The sequence below is a fragment of the Betta splendens genome, chromosome 5 (genome assembly GCF_900634795.4).
Source record: "Betta splendens chromosome 5, fBetSpl5.4, whole genome shotgun sequence".
Lineage (NCBI taxonomy): Eukaryota > Metazoa > Chordata > Actinopteri > Anabantiformes > Osphronemidae > Betta > Betta splendens.
In genome coordinates, this window is record NC_040885.2 from 12641124 (window position 1) to 12661680 (window position 20557).

General features: G+C 46.8%; 3 protein-coding genes across 7 annotated transcripts in view; 2 read left to right on the forward strand and 1 right to left on the reverse strand.

Moving 5' to 3' along the window:
• Positions 1-7930, forward strand: part of sema3fa (sema domain, immunoglobulin domain (Ig), short basic domain, secreted, (semaphorin) 3Fa) — a 33444-nt gene extending 25514 nt beyond the window's left edge. For all 5 annotated transcript variants that reach the window (XM_029150928.3, XM_029150927.3, XM_055508946.1 and 2 more), the window contains 10 exons: positions 355-469; positions 3412-3481; positions 4258-4402; positions 4523-4745; positions 4842-4930; positions 5046-5087; positions 5186-5343; positions 5441-5508; positions 5602-5729; positions 5834-7930. In XM_029150928.3, the coding sequence (XP_029006761.1) occupies positions 355-469; positions 3412-3481; positions 4258-4402; positions 4523-4745; positions 4842-4930; positions 5046-5087; positions 5186-5343; positions 5441-5508; positions 5602-5729; positions 5834-6262 (1467 nt within the window). In that variant the 3' untranslated portion in view covers positions 6263-7930. The remainder of the gene's footprint in view (positions 1-354; positions 470-3411; positions 3482-4257; positions 4403-4522; positions 4746-4841; positions 4931-5045; positions 5088-5185; positions 5344-5440; positions 5509-5601; positions 5730-5833) is intronic.
• Positions 7931-9489: 1559 nt separating this feature from the next.
• Positions 9490-12478, forward strand: gnat1 (guanine nucleotide binding protein (G protein), alpha transducing activity polypeptide 1). Its single transcript, XM_029151154.3, has 9 exons — positions 9490-9733; positions 10410-10452; positions 10537-10678; positions 10762-10919; positions 10995-11123; positions 11207-11336; positions 11414-11567; positions 11655-11858; positions 11944-12478. The coding sequence occupies exons 1-8, from the start codon at positions 9628-9630 to the stop codon at positions 11843-11845; spliced, it is 1053 nt and encodes a 350-aa protein (XP_029006987.1). The 5' UTR covers positions 9490-9627; the 3' UTR covers positions 11846-11858; positions 11944-12478.
• A 42-nt stretch (positions 12479-12520) lies between these two features.
• Positions 12521-20065, reverse strand: edem1 (ER degradation enhancer, mannosidase alpha-like 1). The gene is made up of 12 exons (XM_029151155.3): positions 19424-20065; positions 17842-17914; positions 17286-17389; positions 16769-16940; positions 16451-16634; positions 16181-16355; positions 15807-15927; positions 15558-15728; positions 15399-15472; positions 15214-15310; positions 14703-14888; positions 12521-14593 (listed from the first exon to the last, which is right to left on the reverse strand). The coding sequence occupies exons 1-12, from the start codon at positions 19897-19899 to the stop codon at positions 14504-14506; spliced, it is 1923 nt and encodes a 640-aa protein (XP_029006988.1). The 5' UTR covers positions 19900-20065; the 3' UTR covers positions 12521-14503.
• Between the last annotated feature and the right edge of the window lie 492 nt (positions 20066-20557).

Below are 20557 nucleotides of genomic sequence, written 5' to 3' on the forward strand. Positions count from 1 at the left end.
TTTATCCGCCCGGAGCCTTGTTTTTCCACTAGAGGCTGACAAATGATGACGCACGGTGCAAAACTTTCAGATCATCTCTACATGGAAAAATGCCTCTTCAAGACGCTTTTGTGTTTGCAGCATAAAGCCCCAAAGTATGTCATTTACAAGGAATCCACCAAACAACACTGACAGTCATGCAGCGTGGTTCACACACACACACACACACACACACACACACACACACACACTGGCTGACCTCTTACACATGGGCCCAGCTGAACCTCAGGGCTGCTCCTCATTTGTTCACGGTCCCGGTGCAGTTCGCTGTGACTTATGACTGTGTGTGTGCGTGTGTGTGTGTCTGTCTTGCAGAATGACGACGGTGGACACTGCTGCCTGGTGAACAAGTGGAGCACGTTCCTGAAGGCCCGGCTCATCTGCTCGGTGCCCGGCGCCGACGGCATCGAGACGCACTTTGACGAACTCAGTGAGTGGGAGTCGTTTTTAGGCTCGTTTTTAATGCGTAATGAACACATCTGTGACCTGACGCCAAACCTGAATTCTTCACTGAGCGTGTGAGAACTGAGCCCAAAACAAGACGGACGCCGTGTGGACGCGCTCGGCATCCACAGCTTTCTGATTCGTAGATCTGCCTCCACATTAGCGCTGCATTCCTCCAGCGTGACGCTGATCCGCGTCCCGCTCCGCTTCGCGGCCGCGTCGCGAGGAAACGCCCGGCGGAGCGCGCTCGTCGGCGGCGACGCAGCGCCGGAAGAATCCCACACAAGCTGCAGCTTTAGATAAGCGTCGGCGCTAATCTGGACGGGTGCGCGCTCCTTTGAGCGTTGACGTCGCCTCTTCAGGATGAAACCAGGAGAGGAGTCGCCGCTGCTCATGTGAGACGGGCCCGTTTAAGCACGGTCAGCGCCAGAACTTGTACAACACGAGGTTTAACAGCCAATACAGAGAAATGAAAGTAATGAGGCTCCTGTGACTCACCCTCAAGGCTTTAAGAAGGAATTTGTCCTAGGAACTATTCCTAAACCTATCGTGACCAGGTTTTACTTGTCTTGTCATATATTTTTTGGAAATATATCAAAACATTGAATGAGCTACAGGCTCACTCTTATTTTGACTTCCTGATCGACGGCCCATCGATTATTGTCATGGATAAAATTACGAATATAATGATTGTTGAATACATGATGGCTGCAAAGGTTTCCTCTCAACCTTTCTCCATTTATTAGAACATAGAATAATAAACATAATTATTGTGACCTGCCGGTGCTGTTTCTCGTGGGGCTGTGGTGGAGAGGCGACCGCGACAGCGCCACAGCTCCGTGGTCAGACCCCCCCCCCCCCCCCCCCACACACACACACACACACCGCAGTCTGCCGGCGGATGGGATCCGTCTCCAGCCCCGCTGCTGCTAATGGAGCTGAGCAGAGGCATCAGAGCGGTGGTACGAGGCCTCCGGGGGGGGGCGAGTGGAGTAGATTCAGATGATGAGGCTGAGCCTCCGCTAACGGAGGAGGAAAAGCAGAACCCGAGGAGGAGGAGGAGGAATATAGAGACAGAGCGAGCGAGACAAAGACGCAGGGAAGACGTCTGCCAGACAAAAACAGGACAGAGTGTAGGCGATAAAGTTTTATTGCTTTTTCTAAAATGTAATTGTGGAGTGGAGTGTTTTTTTGTCACCGTAGCTCATAAATCTCCAAACCGCTATATTTTCTATGATAAACCAGACTCTTTTTCTGGAGTTCTGATCCACGTAGGACGTGTCTGCAGCACATTTTGAAAGCGTGTCGCCGACGTATGGAGACGATGCTTTAGTCCGTGTGGACTCCATTCACTGAGTGCATTATTCTCCTGCTTTTAAACCGCTGCTCTTCCCTGCACCTTCTTTATCCCGCGCCTTTGTGCGCTCTCACGCTTCCAGCAGCCACCCATGCGTCTCCGCTAATGTGATGCCGAGGCTGCCACAAAGGCTCCGTCTGATCTAACACATCAGAAACAAAAGTTGCAGTGACGCAACTCGCTCCAGTTCTCTCCCGATTTATTTCTCCTCCTCTGCCGCCAGGAGCTCTGTGAAACTGGCGTCGCGCGGGTTATGAATCTCTACCACAGTTGCCAAAAGTCAATTTTTGCTTTAGCGCGCAGCCATTACCTGTCATTTCCATACCTCGGCGTGCAGGGAGCGCTTTCGCTCTCTGACGCCTGATCAAAAGAGTTTGTTGATCTTGCAAAGTCACACATGAGCTCTTGGAACAGTCCGTGTCAGTTTGTGCTTGATGGTGTTTACTTTGTGCGCGCTGGAAAGCATCAGGAGCTCAGTTCTTTTGCATGCTGCTTCACGGCTTCTTTCGGGGGCCTGTCAGATTATTGTCTGGCTTCGCGGATAATCACAAAAAGATTCCGAGTTACAAAGGAGACAATAAGGTTTGGCGTCGTCTCCAAAAGCATCTGCCTGTAAGTAATTGCTACCCTGACTGTGTAAATGGTCTGAGCTGCTTTCACGAGTTTCCCCGTCGATGCCATAAAGTGTTATTCCAGTTTTTGTCCTTTATTGTTTTTCCTTGCACTTTTCTCTCATTAACCATGGGAGAACACTTGAGGTTCACACGTGCTCCTATTCGCATATGGCTCCTATTAAAGCCATAGCTCTCCGTTTCTCCTATTCCCTGCTGAGACTCGGGAACTGTAGTTGAAGCTTTGGAGGAGTTTGGATTCAGGATCTCACCGAGTCTCCGGTAACAGTAATTCACAAGAAACTGCTTCACCTCCCACTCGAGGAAGCAGGAAGTTTCCTTATGTTACCTTTACAATTAGTTTTGGGCAGGAACCAGAAGGAAAATGGAAACTAATCATTGGGATGATTTGATACAGGACTCAGACACTAATATTTATTTAATGTACACTGTTTTCTTTACTGTACCCGACTGTTCATCATGTGTCTATTTTATGGTTTTGTACTTAGTGACGATGCAGATAGAACTCCACGTACCAGAGCACACGTCGAGCTTGTTAAATACATTGTTAACTAGAACAACGGCTCCTGACCGGTCCTGCTGGCGACGGCCGAGTTTCCTTGCGAAGGATTTCCACTGTTCACATTGAAAAGCATGTGGTTGCAGTCAGGTTTTATTGGTGGTGGAAGGTGCACCTTGCATGGTTACCGGCAACAGGCTTCTGGCTCAATGATCTTTTTCTGCAGGAGGTCTCTTCTCAGGTTGAATATAAACACGTTTGTTCAGCAGAAGGGTTCTGTATTTCGTCCTAATTAATAATTACACAACCCCTTAAGATTTACCTTTGAACCTAAGAAACCAATCTAAACATAAAATCTATAAAACTATCATTACATCCACTACACTACCTTTTATACAAAGCATTTTGTCTGATTCTTGCATTTGTCCTGTATCGTTTAGGGGATGTCTATATCCAACCAACCCAAGACACTAAGAACCCTGTCATCTACGGAGTCTTCTCAGTTTCAGGGTGAGTGACTGACAGCTCTCAAACTCTCCAACTTCCCTCTAGTTGATAGCGACAGTGTATTTCGGGTTCCTCCTGCAGGGCTTCTTTTATTTCCACTCATCCTAACGGAGTCGGCTCTGTGATATTGAAATGCCGCGGTGTCACGATCAGGCAACAAAGACGGGACTGAAAGCGAACGTGGAGCCCGGAGGGAGCGGCGCCGCTCCGAGAGACAGGCAGACGGAGCCTGTAGTTCCTCGTGGGTCAGGCTTGATGACAAGTTGTCACTCGGCGCGCAGCATCGCCGAACCGCCGCGTGCGCAAACTGAGCTTGTGGCTGCGCGCAAGCAGGGAGAGCCATAATAAACGCGTTGTGATTAGTGCGTTCGGGAAACAAACACTGTCATTGTTACATCCTCTCCCCGGGCATTAGGCGCGTTTTAAAGCCAGCTGATAAAAACACATGCAGGGCTGATGATAGAGGCCCATGACAGCAGCTACAAACACACTACACCCACCGCGCGGCAGCCGCAGCCCGGACGCCGGCCGCTCTCTGCAGTGCGTGGGTGTTTGTATGTCAGTGTGTCAGACAGCGTGACTCTGGTGGAGTCGGCTGCGCAGTGTGTTTGTGCGTCACCATGTTGCGCCGCGTTGCTGTAAGAGGCTGGTGGAGTATGTGGGAAGGAAGTGGAGTCTACCCGCTGCAGAGAGCGCCCACAGTAATTATCCTAGGGAGCCCATCCACTCGCTGCTGTCTCTGCCCGCTCACCGGCGCTCTTGTTTTTTTCCTCCTCCAGATCCGTCTTTAAAGGTTCTGCGGTGTGCGTCTACTCCATGGCCGACATCCGGATGGTCTTCAATGGGCCGTTTGCCCACAAGGAGGGGCCCAACTACCAGTGGGTGGCGTACACGGGGAAGATCCCATATCCACGGCCCGGCACTGTGAGTTGGGAGCAATAAAAAGAATTAGGAATGCAGCCCTTTATAATAGAATACATCTTAATGGCTTCAAGGTGAATTTAAATGTCACGCCTTGAAGTTTGATCTGTTTGGTGTCAATAGTGTCCCGGAGGCACTTTCACCCCCAACATGAAATCCACAAAGGATTATCCAGACGAGGTGATCAACTTCATGAGAAACCACCCCACCATGCACAATGCCGTTTACCCAGTGCACAAGCGCCCCCTGGTGGTCAGGACCAACGTGGACTATGAGTTCACCACCATCGCTGTCGACCAAGTGGCAGCAGCGGATGGGAGCTACGAGGTGCTCTTCCTGGGCACAGGTCAGTGCACTGAGGCTGTGTTCTGCCTCTCAAATACATGGGAGGATTAAAATGTGTTTTTAACTGAGTCAGACGTGTTTCCTTTGTGCTTGGCAGATCGGGGGACGGTCCAGAAAGTGATCGTCCTGCCCAGAGATGACTTGCAGACCGAGGAGCTGGTCTTGGAGGAGGTTGAAGTCTTCAAGGTCGGTCAAACCATCGTATTTGAGTTAATGTTGTAATCCCTTCCCATTACTTTTCTGTTTTGCGTGTACAGCATTTGTAATCTTTTTATGAATATTTTAATCTGTGCCGCTGCAGGTGCCCACACCGATCACCACCATGAAGATTTCATCGAAACGCGTAAGCGTCAGATGAGTAATATGTTGAGCCATACAATTTCTAAAATACTAATGGAGTCATTTAATATTCATCTGCTCTTTGCTGGTGTTCTATTACAGCAACAGCTGTATGTGGGATCAGTCCTGGGTGTGACCCACCTGGCTCTCCATCGCTGTGACGTGTACGGGGAAGCCTGCGCCGACTGCTGCCTGGCCAGAGACCCGTACTGCGCCTGGGACGGGAAGTCCTGCTCCCGATACTCGGCTTCGCAGAAGAGGTGAGGAGCGAGGCGGCGCGGGCAGAGTGTGATTGGAGCGGTCATGTGCATTGTTTAAAGGATGATGTTACGCTTTTTACGTTTGCTTTTCCTGCAGACGGAGCCGTCGCCAGGATGTAAAATACGGCAACCCGATCCGTCAGTGCAGAGGTTATAACGCCAACGGTGAGTGGACTCAAACTGAAGGGTGATCGTGTTGTTCGTCACAGCTGTTCATTTCGTCAGGATACGTCTTATAGCGATGATAATGTTTCGCAGCTAAAAAGGACACCCCAGAGACGGTTCAGTACGGCGTGGAGGGGAGCACGACGTTCCTGGAGTGTCAGGCCCGGTCCCCTCACATGTCCCTGAAGTGGCACAAGGAGAACAACGACAGGAGAAAAGAGGTGAAAACCGATTTGCCGTTTCAGGAGTCTCTGTAAACGTGGAACAGTCCGGTCTGGGCCCAACCTCAGATTCATTCTCCGTTCTGTGCTTCTCCTCCTCCCAGTTGCGCTCCGAAGGGCGTTTCCTCAAAACAGAGCAGGGTCTTCTGATCCGCTCGCTGCAGGCCTCCGACGGCGGCGTCTACCAGTGCACGTCCACCGAGAAGAACTTCAAGCACACGGTCATCAAGCTGCAGCTCGTGGTTCTGTCCAGCCGCACCGTCAACGGGCTGCTGGTGGACACGGGGAGCCCGGCGCTGCCGCCGCTCCAGTCCAGCGCCTGGACTCCCAGCGCCGGCCAGTACAAGGACCTGCTGACCATCCTCAGCCAGCCGGAGATGGGCCTCATCAACCAGTACTGCCAGGACTACTGGCAGCTCGGGGACGGCGGCCTCGGGGACAACAAGGGCAAAAGCCTGAAGGAGCTGAAGGAGCAGAAGAAGCCTCGCAACCGCCGGCATCACGAGGAGCAAACGCCTCCTGCCGAGACATGAGGCGCCGGACCTCCGCGCACCGCGTCATCCTCCCTCCTTGCTTTTCACTCCAGCCCCTGAACACCAACTCTTTATTTAGGGGAATGACTCCAGTGGAACCATTAAAAAAAAAGTCTAAGTATCATAATGGACAATACAGACACTGCAACCAAAAGCAACAGCATCAAACTGTTTTTATGTAACAAAAAACCCCAATATTTATTGTAGGTTGTAAAAAGTAATTCTTTGTACCTATCTAGAAAACATTTGTGAATAGGTAAAACTGTGCAAATATTATTATATAATTATTGTTAGTGTTATTTGTTTATTACAATGTGTTACGTTGCAAATATCCCTATGTTTGGTGGTGCTGAGCGGAACCACGGCAGAGAATCCACAGACGGACACGGACTGATCAGCGCGAGAGGTTCCAGGCGACCGTTGGATCATTTGACTGCTGGCAGTGTTCACAGTCTAAGCTGGAATCTGGTCTCCAGGAAACCTCCCTCGGCACAAAACTCTCGGCGCGGAGCCGGAGACGGTGGCACCGAATGGGACGTGTGAGGACGATCCGTGTCCGGTGACGGCGGCGGCGGCGGCACATCGCAGCGACGGCCGCGTCTAAAAGCCTGAAGGCAGGTTAGAGGATGCGGTCCAGCCTCGCCTCCAGCATCACTCGCCCGAACTCTTCCAGAATCTGTGTTCTGTTTATATGTGAATATCACATTTCAGTGGTTGTACCTTTTAACAAACGTGGTCTTTGTGATAAGCTGTTTTTTTTTTTTTTTTTGTTTTTGTTTGTTTTTTTATGACACAAAAGCCGAAAATAGAACATTGCCTTCTCCTTTCTGTCCCTTTTGGATCTGAAATTCCAGCAGGCAGCTATATGTTGCAGCTATGTGAGCTCGTGACAGCTGAATTCATGACTTCTGTTGCCCAATTAGTGACGCTGGTACCCAGTAAGTGCTTCACACGTGTCTGTGAACTGTGGGGCAGCGCATTCATGCGAGAGAGAGAGAGTGGTTTCTGAGCTCAAAGGGTTTTTAGGTTTAGTGAACCCAATGTTTGCATTCCTACCGGTGACGAGACAAATACTGGGGAACATTGAGCGAACGGGTCTACACCTCAGTCACAGCACAGGGACAAACTGTTGCTGCAGTCCGGTGCTGTCCCGTGAACAACTGGGCCACAAACCTAAAATAAAACGTTTGTATTGAGAAACAAACGGCGGGAAAAAAAATGTCACGAGTAAAAATCCCTGACGAGCTGAAGCGAAGCCTGTGAAACCATCGTCTGGAGGTGGAAGTTCACCGTGCATGACCTGTACAGTATGTGTATGTGGTATTTGTCTAAAACGCTGTGTTGCTGTGGATGTCGGTGAATGTCCGTCTTGTTGTGGGAATATGGAAACGCGATTAGGGGGAAGTGATTAGGATTCCTCTCTCTTCTCCTTCTCTGTCCGAGTCCTAGTCTGTTTTTTTCCTTTTGGTTATCAGAGTTTTTGCAAAACAAATGTGCATCTATTTCAAAACAGGTATTTATTTTCTCTGTTTGGCAGAATTTACTCTGGGTCATAGATACATACGATATAATGCACAATTGATGTAATTGTAATGACTTGTAAAAATGATCTTTTCTTCTTCCTCAGTGTTGCTGACTAATAAATTAAAGCTCTATATTTTATAATAACACACGCGTGCATGTTTTCCGGGGCGGTCTTCAGCTGCTTCATCCGGACCCGGGTCGCGGGGAGGTTCCCACCCTCCATCCTCCTGCAGTCAGCAGAGGTTCTGACTCTCATTGCAGCCGCTTCACGTTGGGTCGCAGCCGGCTCCAGTGCACGGAGGTTCCAGTTGGCGTCAGCGGACTGGAACAACATCTGCAAAGAGCAGAGCTGGTCCCTGAACTTGGCCGCTGTCCATAAAAATACTGAACAGAACCGCTACCGGCGGGCAGCCCTGCCACGGCTACGGCTTTAAAACCGCATTGTTTCACAGTCCTGGAGCTGAACCATCCAGAGACGCCGTCCCAGGCCTCTATGCAGGCGAACCGAGTCAGGAGTCGTGGGAAGCACAGTTTCCCCTCCCGAGGAGCCAGATTCCTGTTTGTGGCCGACCAATGGTCTGCCATAGACCCCCCCCCCCCTTGGACCCAGCTGAGGTCCACGGCCTGCCCATATGAGTTGCCCCAGGAGTCCCACAGACCAGCCAGGCTCAGTAGGAGTCCTCCTCCAGCTCGATGGTCCGCCTTCGTGTCCACCACAGACGCCAGAGTCTTTATGGCTTCAGCTCCACATGGCCACATCAGCAGTGGAGGTGGAGAACGTGGCCTCACAACGAAGTGGAAGCTCTGCCAGGGGCGCCTTTCCCGTCTGACGGGGGTTCAGCCAGAGGCCTCGCGTGCAGAGTGATGCAGCTCTGACAAAAGCTCTCGAGGCAGATTGACCTAAACTACCCTAAAACCTAACAAGCAACACAGGAAGGCAAAGACTATCAAAATAAAAAAAGAAAATCCACTGGAGGAGACATTGGCCTTTACTTTATTGTTTCAAAAGTGTTATAGATTGATTGTTTCACTGCACTTCTCTAAGGTTCTTTACAGAATGCCAAGCCTAAAATAACAAATGTCTATGTGTAAAAATGCAGCGCACATGCATGCGTTCATAATCGAAAGTGAGTAGATTAGGATTCTTAACCAGCTGCAGATTGAGGTCAATGAGATCTGTCAGGTGAAACCGCAAAGCTCCTTTAAGCGCTTCTGCGCTCACCCTTCACTGTGTGGAGTCCTACGCTTGTCTGTGGGTCTTTCGTCATGTTTGACCAGTGTTGCTGCTCCAGTCCTGTCCAGAACGTGGCTTCAGGTCATGATTGTGATGATTAATAAATGTTCGGGTTCTGTCATGATGTCAAACAGACCCATCTCAGACCTACAGTAAGTGAAGGGAACTTTTTAACGCCACCGTGTCCCATAATATTGGTGTGCGATGCATCTGTAGAACCCCTGAGCTGCACCTGCTTCTGTTTTAAAGGCACCTAAGAACAGGACGGGCAGATAAGAACTTGAGCCGAAGCTCATCTTCCGCTGAGCGCAGCAAAGTCCCCCTAAAGGTTGGATCACTCTCAACTGATGTGTGTCTGCCTCTCCTCACGCCTTCGCTCATCCCTAAAACGCCGCTGTCCTTGCGCCCCATTGGCCACACCCGGTCAGGTGGGCGGAGGGCGCCCAAAATCCTTCCCTAAGTCACGAAAGTGCTCAAACCTTCTCCGGTGTTTGGACACGTCGGCTGCGGAGTCGCCAGCGCTGGTCAGACAGCAGGAGGTCGGTTTGGACCTGCGTCCCTTCTTCTTGGCCGTTGAGCAGAGAGGCCCCGAGCCGGGAAAAGCAGGATGGGGGCTGGAGCGAGCGCCGAGGAGAAGCGCTCCAGGGAGCTGGAGAAGAAGCTGAAGGAGGATGCGGACAAGGACGCACGAACGGTCAAACTGCTGCTGCTGGGTAAAGATCAGACACTAAGTCCTCATTACTTTAGTTAAGGGCCCCAAGGAGGTCATAAAGCTGTTCTATATTCAGCTATAACTACTATTACTTTACGTTTTGTCCTTTGTTTGTGCATGAGGCCTTATTAGGGACTCGTTTCCATAGAAACAGTGCTCAAAATATCTTTGTTTGCAGCAGACTGAAATGGGAGTATTGTTATGTATATGTTTGAGTCCAACGAAGAGCTCATCCTGTGGCACTGAATCGCTATTAATTGCACTCCAATAATCACTTTACACAATCCCCTGCTAATCCTGACACAACAGAGGCTCCGACACAAGGGGCTTAACTCTGAAGGACACAGTCAGCATCCGTTGTCTCACTTTTACATACGGCTTCAAACGCTCACTACGGGGCTCATACGTCAAAGTCTGGGACGGACCTGACCCCCGTGTGAGAATGTGGGTCAGGATCAGAGAAGGTTTCCTATGACAGCGCTGAACAAGATTAGAGATTAGATTAGTAAAACGTATGATGACCTATTTTATGAATGCCGGTAACCTGTAGTTATTCATCTGCTCAACACATTTGAATAATTAGGAAACTATGGTAAAGCTAAGTAGAACCAATGTCTCTGTAGTATGTAGGTGTATTTATTGTAATTAACTACATTTGTGTTTCTTTTTTAATGTAGGAGCCGGAGAATCAGGCAAAAGTACAATTGTCAAACAGATGAAGTAAGTTATTGGGTCTTTCTTCTGAACAAAGCCTTGTTTCATCTTTTACTTACATTTACATCACTAACCATATTCCTTCAACAGAATTATCCACAAAGACGGTTATTCACTCGAGGAGTGCTTGGAATTTATTACAATCATCTACAGCAACACCCTGCAGTCAATCATGGCGATCGTCAAGGCCATGAACACGCTCAACATTAACTACGGCCACCCGGATCAGCAGGTATCCACCGTCATGGCCTCGCGTGAAATGCTGTCACTTTCCCGACACCCTGTCACTGGCCTCGGTCTCCCTGCACCCGACAGGACGACGCCAGGAAGCTGGTGCATCTCGCAGACACCATCGAGGAAGGCACCATGCCCAAAGAGCTGTCGGACATCATCCTGCGCCTGTGGAAGGACTCTGGCATTCAGGCCTGCTTCGACCGGGCCTCAGAGTACCAGCTCAACGACTCCGCTGGATAGTAAGAACTCCTCACGCTGACATTTCCAGTGTTTAACACAGGACGTATTGTTACTGTTTGGGGTTTTTTTCTCAGCTACCTGAACGACCTGGAGCGGCTGATCCAGCCGGGCTATGTGCCCACTGAGCAGGACGTGCTGCGATCCAGAGTGAAGACCACCGGCATCATTGAGACCCAGTTCTCCTTCAAAGACCTCAATTTCAGGTAACAGGTAATGCCAGTGACTCCGCAGCGCTGGCTGTCGTGGCCGAGGCGAGAAGACGACCCGCGTCTCTCTTTGCTCACAGGATGTTTGACGTGGGAGGTCAGAGGTCGGAGAGGAAGAAGTGGATCCACTGCTTCGAAGGTGTGACCTGCATCATCTTCATTGCAGCTTTGAGCGCCTACGACATGGTGCTGGTGGAGGACGATGAAGTGGTATGATGACACAACACCATGGATAGGCTTTGCTTCTACTGTTATTGGGTCTCATCCTTTTTGTTTTGTTTTTTTAGAATCGAATGCACGAGAGCCTGCACTTGTTCAACAGCATCTGCAACCACCGCTACTTTGCCACCACCTCCATCGTCCTCTTCCTTAACAAGAAGGATGTGTTCGTGGAGAAGATCAAGAAAGCCCACCTCAGCATGTGCTTCCCTGAGTACGATGGTAGGCTCATACTGTAAATGACAGTGAGGTCACGCGGCCCACGGCTGGAAATGACCTGAAGTCTTGTTCCGATGTTCTGTTATCAAGGACCCAATACTTACGAGGATGCTGGTAACTACATCAAAGTCCAGTTCTTGGACCTGAACATGCGCCGAGACATCAAGGAAATCTACTCCCACATGACCTGTGCCACTGACACAGAAAACGTCAAGTTTGTGTTTGACGCCGTGACCGACATCATCATCAAAGAAAACCTGAAGGACTGTGGTCTCTTCTGAGAGCCCAACACAGGTCAGTACAGTCTGCTCAGTATTTAATCCCTTATTCAATGTAAATGCTGGACCAGCTGACCGACTACGAGTCTTTTTTCTTGCAGGATGCTGCTGTTGCCCTGTCACTTTTCACAGACCCTCCTAAATTCAAACTGGACCCACACTGGAGAACCGCACCCTGACACAAATCTCTCCAAAGAGATGACGATAAAAGTAAAAACCAACTTCTGTCTGTAGATAAAGACACCTGCGGGTTCTCATCCCATGCACTTGTGTGAATAGACGTAAGGCATCATTTCCATGCTCTAAAAACTGGGTGGCACTCAGCCCAAACACAAAGCAGCTGGCCACCACCTGCAGACGCACTTCAACCTCTATTAGTAAGAACTGACTGAAACATAGAGCATGTTGAGACACAAGCATCGATTTCTTTATGAAGGAAGTGGTAGAAGATGTTATTTCTAGTTGAAAGGGCCATTGTATATACAGTAATAGATACTGGTGACGTATAACACTAGCGACTAGTAGATGTCCTACACTTCATCTGGATCCTTGTCTAATGTTAAATGAAGCTATGAGCCTTTCAGCCAACTATCGTGTACAAAAACTAAATGTATTAAAGCTTCTGTAGAAAACTGAGCACCTTTACATTTTTCACAATTAAAAAGCAACACCGCAGTCTCTTGTTCATAATCTGTCATTTGTTTATTTTATACAGATTAAAGCAATAGTAATTGATCTTATTGACATTAGTTAATGAGAAGACTGATCTGTACAATAAATTTGTACAAATTAATTATTCACCACCTCATTTATGAAGGTGGGTTCAGATTTAGCTACCCTTTGGATTAGCCAGGCTACCTGCTTCCTGGAATAGATAACAAAATCAACATGCAGATTACAGTTTGAAAAAGGCGCTAATACAATCTTCAATACATTTTGATATTTTACTAATTGCACCAAGCGCTGTAATTGTAACAAGAAGTGTTATGAACTCGAGTCCTGTGAACGCCGTCTCTCAAAATGTTTAACAAATACATAGTCTGGGACAAAGAGGTCGGTGTGATGCCAAATGTAGCTCTCCGACTTTGTTGCACCTGAGAAATGGAACAGTTGTCTCCCAAAGCCAAACAAGAGCCCAGTGTAGTGAATGAGGCTCCGCTGGACATCACACACACTGAAGTCAGAACAGACGCCTAACTTTGAGCTTCACATGGTTCAAACGTCACAGAAATCACATTTACTCCTCTGTTTGTCCAAAGCGATGATATTCACAGTACAACTGTACTTGAGTCCAGTGCAATTATTCTTTATCCCCAGATTAACATATTGTAACAGTTGTATTATAAAATACCTAAGGCTAAGACATTATAGGCAACAATATTCAAGAAGATTTGACATGTGAAAGCAAGAAGATAATTAAATGTGTCCGTTAAACCCTGAGTTTCCACCACATGACAACATGATGAGGTTCACTGTTCACTTTCATCTTCACTAGACGTGTTAAATTACAACCGAATCAGGAGAAGCTAAGTACGTAAGTACGCCTGTAAGAGAACAGATGCAAAACATGACCACATTCTCATTCATCAACATAAAAAATACATTTTATGGCTTATTCGTCATAAAATATGAGCCTTATGTCATGATCAGTGTAAAACTGGACATACATGTGGAATGACAGTATTGTGCAATATCAACGTGGGCTGAAAAAAGAAAAACTTGACAATGTAACCCACCACTAGTATGTATTGTACCGCATCCGGACACACCAATGCAAACTTGAAGGCACTTTAATACAGCAAGAGTCGTCCTAAACCTCACACACGAGCACACACGCATGCACACACAATCATGGCACGTCTGTTTGTCCTTTAAGACAATGAGTAACTAGAAGCCTGAACGATGAACACTTCATGATAAAACAGGTTGGAAAGCATTTGGGATTGTTTGTGTTGTTCGCTGGATTTGAAAAAAATGATCTAGATTTGTCTTAAGTTTTACTTACTGTATTGTGTAAAACAGACATTTAGTACAATGTTGATTGTGATCATTGAGCGAGCCAGAATGAATGACAAGTACAAACTAAAACGAGGCTTCTGCTGTGTGTGCATAAGTCACAGCCCTTATGTCAATGCACTGATCTAATCAAGTGAATCCATTCCCAAGAGGCACCAGTCATCACATCACGCGAGTATTTAGAAGATATGCATTTTCCAAACATGTGGCTAGATGGCACTGTTCCCATGAACGCAATACTGATTCACAGCTCAGCTGGAAGTTCAAGACGCATCCATCCCAACACAAATGCAAGACACAGACCTACTCATAGCTGGACATGCACGTAATTCACAGAAACACGCCAGTTATTCTAAAATTACACACATTCGTTTACACAGCCTCAATTCTGAACCAGCGAAAACGCACTAAAATAGGACTCCTTATTTTGCAGCATTAAAGTTTGTTCTTCACCTTTTTTAACTAAATGTTCACCCACCAGGAAGCAACTCCTACGCATGTTTTATTCTTATGGTGAGTAATCAAGTAAACAGCTTTCTCAGGTTTCCTTTAGTGGGTTTCAACTGTGGAAGTCTTCCGGCCTCACTGCATGTGCACTGGTCCTGTGCACTGGAGGCCCTTCGTGCCACTGACACCACATCCTCCTCAGAATAGTCCTACCATATGGTCAATCTGCTTCATATAAACACTCTTCAGTGGCAAAGTGTACCGTCGCTCGTCTGGGATCCTGTTACACTGCAGAAGGTGGAGAAAAAGGCAAAGTGTGACTCAATGACAGGAGAATTTATCCCGTAATAATAAGATTCCATGTAGCACAGTGAAACTGGGAGGATGGTGGCTTTACATTGCTGATGTTGCTGGGTGGTGGCAGCGTGCTTGGTCCTCGCTCTGCCAGAGCTCCATCTTCACACGGGAACAAGTCGTTCCACTGTTTCTCCCTGAAGCGGTTGTCTATAGGCACAACGTGGCCCTCTGTTGTGAAGATGTACTTGTTGTCGGATTTGTGAAGTGGGTTGTCCTCGTCGAATAGCTGCAATGAAAGTGTGTTTTCACAAGTTACGATCTATTGTCTTGATTAATTTAAGCTGCAGCTGGTACGAACAAAATAACAGTCTTCCTTGAGTTATAATATAGTGATGTAGATATTCATTTAGTAAATTTCTTACAACTAAATTTAATTTAAAAAGAGCATTAGCTGCATGAATATATGAAACAAAAGCAAACCAATAATCATATTAAACAGCTCTACATTTGTAATAAAAGTTATTTATCACACTCAGCTCTCCATATGCAACACATGTAAAACCTAGCTCTATGTCTATGCTTGGGGGGGGGGGGGGGGGGGGGGTGCGTACCAGATAAAGGTATTTGCATGTCTCACTGAGGAAGAAGCTCTCCATACGGTCCTCTTTGGATTTGTCCACGACGTGGTGGAGTGTGGCGTAACCGCATCTGTGAAAGTTCAAACGTTACAGCTCCAACAAGGCAGAAGCATCAAAGCTCTGTGCTACCACCAAACAGCCAAATGCACGACTCACACCTGACTTTGGCATTTTTCTCAAGGCTCTGTAGAATATCCATACCAACATGCAAGTAGAAAGGGTTTTTGGTCGCCTGTGGAAAGTGACAAAGAAAATGATTAAGCTCATTTAGCAACTAGCAGCAACAATGCTGCATTACAACAAGCCTGTATTGTCACCTGGTATAGTAAATAGGTTGACTCCACCAACTCTGGTCTTAAGGGGTAGAAGAGCACGTCTGGAGCCTGCAGTTGCCAGTTGTACCTCTCTGGCAAAGCCCCAAAGCGCTTCCAGATGGCGTAGTAGAAGGCATGCAGGCATATGGCGTTATCTACGTCCCCATTCAGCACCTACGATAGGAAACACATCAGCCTACACCTGAACAAAACACCATATCGTCTCCCACAGCTCAAAGTACCACATCTAACCTGCAGCCCAGGAAAGAAGGCCTGAAGGGAATCAATCCAGGTGTTCATTATCTCACCACTGAACATGTTGACGTTCACGTAGAGAGGCGGGTCGCCCTCTCCTTCATTACAGAACTCTCTCCTAAAGGTAGAAAGCGGAAAGGTTTTACAATACATGCCTCTAATCTGAGGCTGTAGAATAGTTTGCTGTCACAGACAGTTGAGAATGTTTGTTCGTCTGCAAACTATAACTACCAGTTCAATAGTCTGAACAGGCTCTGTCTCACTCTGAGGATTCTAAGTAGTGGTTGCAGAGGAGGTTAAATTACTGTTTGGCTGCAGTTTTGTCATGACGACTACACTCAGGTGTCACATCTCTCCAATGCAGAACTCACCCTCTCCTCAGGTGGTTCTGTATGCTCTCATACGCAGCTTGGAACATCTTGTAGTCCTCTTTTTCTCCAAACAGGATGTACGATTTGAGCAAATACTCATAGAAGGAGTCCATGCCAGCTCCAAGACCACTCTGCTTGCCAACCCACTGGCCTGTCTGGATATTAACCACGTTTCCTGTGAAGAAATCACAGAGGAAATGTAGGTGTCATTTTCGCCTGTTGTTGATATGATAAAAACAAACTAGAACCCGAGAACTGAGCTGTACCTACCTAACAGCCCCGTTTTGTTGCTCCTCAGGTTCCACAGAGCTCGGACCGCTCTTCTGGCCACCCACTCAAACGTGGAATCACCAATTAAGCGGCTCAGGATCCCAAACTCCACCAGCAGGGACCCCGCACCTGCAGTACAAGTCTCATTGATGCTGTCAGGAGGAACTCCAGTCTTCAGGTTCACCTACACTTAAGAAAAAAATTATTACAACTGATTCTAATTTGACCTTTACTTATGCATACTTAATAGACATTATGTATTACATAGACGTTATGTTCTCATGTGAGAACCACAGAGGCACAGTAGCGCCCGCTCACCCTGGGGTAAGGAATGCCTGTGCTGGTGTTCTCGAAGGCTGGCAGCAGGCGAACAGCCAAGTCGTGAGCCAGGTGAAGCAGCTCATTATCGTATCCTTCAACACCCACCTTTCCAAACGGATGCTTGGGGTCTGTCAGCAGGATATGAGCCGAGATAAGGCTTCCCAAGATCCTTCGAAGGAAATGGAAATATTACATAGACCTTCCACACAAAAATAGAAAACAGAAATGATTATTATTATCATATATAATAATAATACCAATCCTTTTTTTGTAAATGATTTATTATTACTTTATTTTCATGCACATGTCAATAATGTCAGGAAACTACCCCTAACTGGTAAAGAGTTGGCATTTTGAAAGATACACAGTTTGAACATGTTTGGGAGTGTTTCGCACAGAAACCCAAGAATATCAAAAGGAAACATCTGTAAGACCATATGGGCTGATGCACTTCAAACTGCACAGATAAACTGCTGTATCAAACACAAGCTAGGCAGCTTCATTCCTACTGTACCTGATGTTTGCCTCAAAAACTTGCACGGTTGAGTCCTTATCAAAGGAAACGGTATCTATAACCAGCCTGACAGCTCTCTGGAACTCTGTCACATTGCCCAGCACCTGGAGACAAACACTGTCACGTTTAAACACAGTATATCAACAAGCTTATGTGGATTTTGGTAATTGCAATGTAAATGTGTGATCATTGTTGGAAGCACTACTTTCATCCATCTCATGAACAGTTTCCTTATAAACACATATTCCTGCACCTCAGCTAAGCATTTTTGTTGAATAGTGTTTGTGCTGCAGACAAAACTGAAAGGAGACACCTTGAACAGCTACTTTAATCAGCATCACATCTACAGACTGCAATAAAACCCTTCTACCACCTACTGTACAGTGGCAACCGCTGTGTCAACGTGCTCTCGAATGTGGTGCAAACAACTGCTATTTTTGAGAACAGGTGCTGTTTTTATTCTCATTTCTAAACTTCATAATAAATGCTGCACATAACCTTAACCTAACTTATACTTCCTACCGCCTCTCAGTAACATTAACTAATGATAACTCACCAATAGTGTGTCTAAAGTGTCAATTAGTGTAAGTGAGTAGTTTCCCAAGACATCGTTTATGTTGATGTTTGATCTGAAAGGAAGCAGAGAAACACACAATTTGGTATCACACATGTATTTTGTTTTACAGCTACATGTTAAAGGATGTTGTCCTTAGGTATGTAGTAATCAGTAGTAATCATTTACTGCTAGAAACGAGAACTTCAATGGACAGATATTTTCATTAATACTGATATTTTTCATACAACCAGCTGATCCAAACCACAGCTATATTTCATTTATCAGTAGATCTGGCATAAAAAGCAGGGAATCCCCACAGATTCGCTCAAACCAACCATCGCCATTGTTTTAGACGGCAGAGTGATTGCTGTAGCTCTAGAATAGACACCATTACTTACTCGTCTTGCGCACGCGTTGCATTTCCAGCAAACACAGAATGCATTACAGTCATTTCTGCTCGTGACTGGAATGCTGCTGGATAACAAAGTTGACTCAGCAGCTGCAGCTGTCTATTAAACGTCGTTTGTTGATTACATGTCACTAAAGAGACATTACCAGAAAAGTTATGTGTTGCACCTCGGCCTGTTACGAATGACTGGTGGGGTTTCGTGCAAACGGGAAACAAAGCTTGAAATGTGGAAAAGCTTGAGTCATCAAATGATGCTCTATTATAAAGTTTGTGGTCCTACAAATTGGGTGCCATATTGATCAGGGATAGATCAGATATCTAGATAATACCACAGGTACTACTAGGTGGTAGTTAGTTTATTTTATTAACAAGTGAGAGCAAGGCTCAGCCAATGCTCATACTGTTGTATTAGGTGACGCATACTGAGCAATGTTTCACACACCCAGCTCAGCTGGGGTTGTTATTTTACCTGTTCTGAACCGAGAGCTTACATGCTTTGAGATTTCACCTGCACTATGGTCTGCAGGTGAAGACATCAAGCTAAAAGGTCTGCGTATCCCATTTCACTGCACAAAAACTAAACAAGTAGAATGAGCTGATCACTGCCAGCACATCTTATCAAATAATTATAGTTTTATTTGATGCACCGGTAATATTCTAAAAATTGACAGCGATGCCTGACGTTTGTGTAGCAGTTTGTTCAACTAACTGTGAAGCCTATCAGTAATGATGCAGTAGGACAATGACCCTGAGAGCACAAGGCAGTTACTGGGGGAGCAGGTTCATACACTCTGCTTCAATCCGATAGGATTTACGACAAATAAAGTAATATATGTAACGTGATGACTAAAAAAATGACTATGTTGAATAATTGTGTATTGAACCTTTGTGCCACTGGTCTCACTGGTCTAATTTAAATGGGACATACAGCGGTTGGGGACCATGTGACTAGTTCAGTATCTCCTCTGCTGCTGAGTTGAGTCCTACTGCTCTGCAGCTGCACACTGGGCAGAAATGGCAGCAGTAAAACGACGGTACGGGATCAGTTGTTTGCAAACGAAATGCAAATCATACAGTGACCGGGCACCGTTATTTATGCGTTAAAGTGCACCGGGCTGAACGGCAGCGCCCGAGCACAGCTGACGCCAAGCAAATCAGCTGTGAATGACTCACGGGTTGGACACGTCTGGTCCCCTCCCTTCACAGTCAATTGGGTTCAGCTCGTCCTCTGGAAAAGCATATTTCATGTAGTTGTCGTATCCAAAATAGAACATGTCTCTGGCCATGTCCTTCATCTTCGCTTTCAGGGTGTCGGGGAAGGAGCTGTATCTGCGGACGTACTCGTCCTTGTTGCCGTCAAACAGGCTCAGGTACGACCTGAGAGGCGACTCCTCTTCCTCCGCTCGCTGTGCACAGGTGGTCGCCGCCTCTTCATGTTCGTGGTCGCGCATTCGCTGAGACCACGAGTGGTCGCTCGGATCGGTCCCCTTTTCCTCCCGGAATAGCAAGTCCAGTTTGTGCAAATTAAAGCTGAGCTGGAAGTTGAACCCCCAGCTAAGGCTAGGTCCCAGTCCGAAGGCTAGCCACAGCACACAGCTGAGCGACAGTCTCAGGACGACCAGACCAACTACTATTGACCTCCATTGCATCTTTGCCCCGGCTGGTTCTGAAAACGCATAGTTTAAGTCCACACACCGACGAGGGGGTGAACGAATGTCAAATACTGTATTCGTCAAGCTAAACACAAGCACAGACAAGTTGGAGTCGATTGTAATGATTCCGTCTTTACACACTTCCTGTCAACAAACCAGCGCCTCCCAGCTCGAGTTGTGATTCGTCTATTGCGTCATCGAGAGGCGCACATTCGTGCGGTGATTGGCTGGAGTGCTGTCAATCGCACTGCTCGCGTTTCGTGGCATTCCTGGCGTGTCTTTAAAAGGATTTCTGCCAATAGAAAACAGCCACAAGACCGAAACATTCAGAGTCACACTGGTTTCAAAAGTGAAACATAATTTGACTTTTAAAATTAATGTGAAAAAAGTGAATAGCCAATATATTCTATTACAACTATTGGTGCCACTTTGTAATAAGTATCTTAACATTTATATTATAACTGAATCGTTCATATATATATTTAGGGTTAAGGTTGACTTAGTATTTTATATAACAGTTATTATAGGATATGAGATATCTCCACTACCACACACATATGATCAAGCTCTGTAGTATTTACTTAATATTTTTCTTATTGCTCCATTGTTGGGTTGGGATGGCAGCTTGAGAAATGACTTTACTGTTTGTCAAACA

Bases quoted from the DNA above. Each gene is read 5' to 3' on its own strand.
- gnat1 (XM_029151154.3), top strand. From the start codon at position 9,628: ATGGGGGCTGGAGCGAGCGCCGAGGAGAAGCGCTCCAGGGAGCTGGAG. The intron at 10,679-10,761 runs GTATCCACCGTC...TGCACCCGACAG, and splicing joins ACGGCCACCCGGATCAGCAG to GACGACGCCAGGAAGCTGGT. The intron at 11,337-11,413 runs GTATGATGACAC...TTGTTTTTTTAG, and splicing joins TGGTGGAGGACGATGAAGTG to AATCGAATGCACGAGAGCCT.
- edem1 (XM_029151155.3), bottom strand. From the start codon at position 19,899: ATGCAATGGAGGTCAATAGTAGTTGGTCTGGTCGTCCTGAGACTGTCG. The intron at 16,356-16,450 runs GTAGGTACAGCT...ATTTCTTCACAG, and splicing joins CAACAAAACGGGGCTGTTAG to GAAACGTGGTTAATATCCAG. The intron at 15,311-15,398 runs GTGTGAGTCGTG...GAACTTTCACAG, and splicing joins GAGAAAAATGCCAAAGTCAG to ATGCGGTTACGCCACACTCC.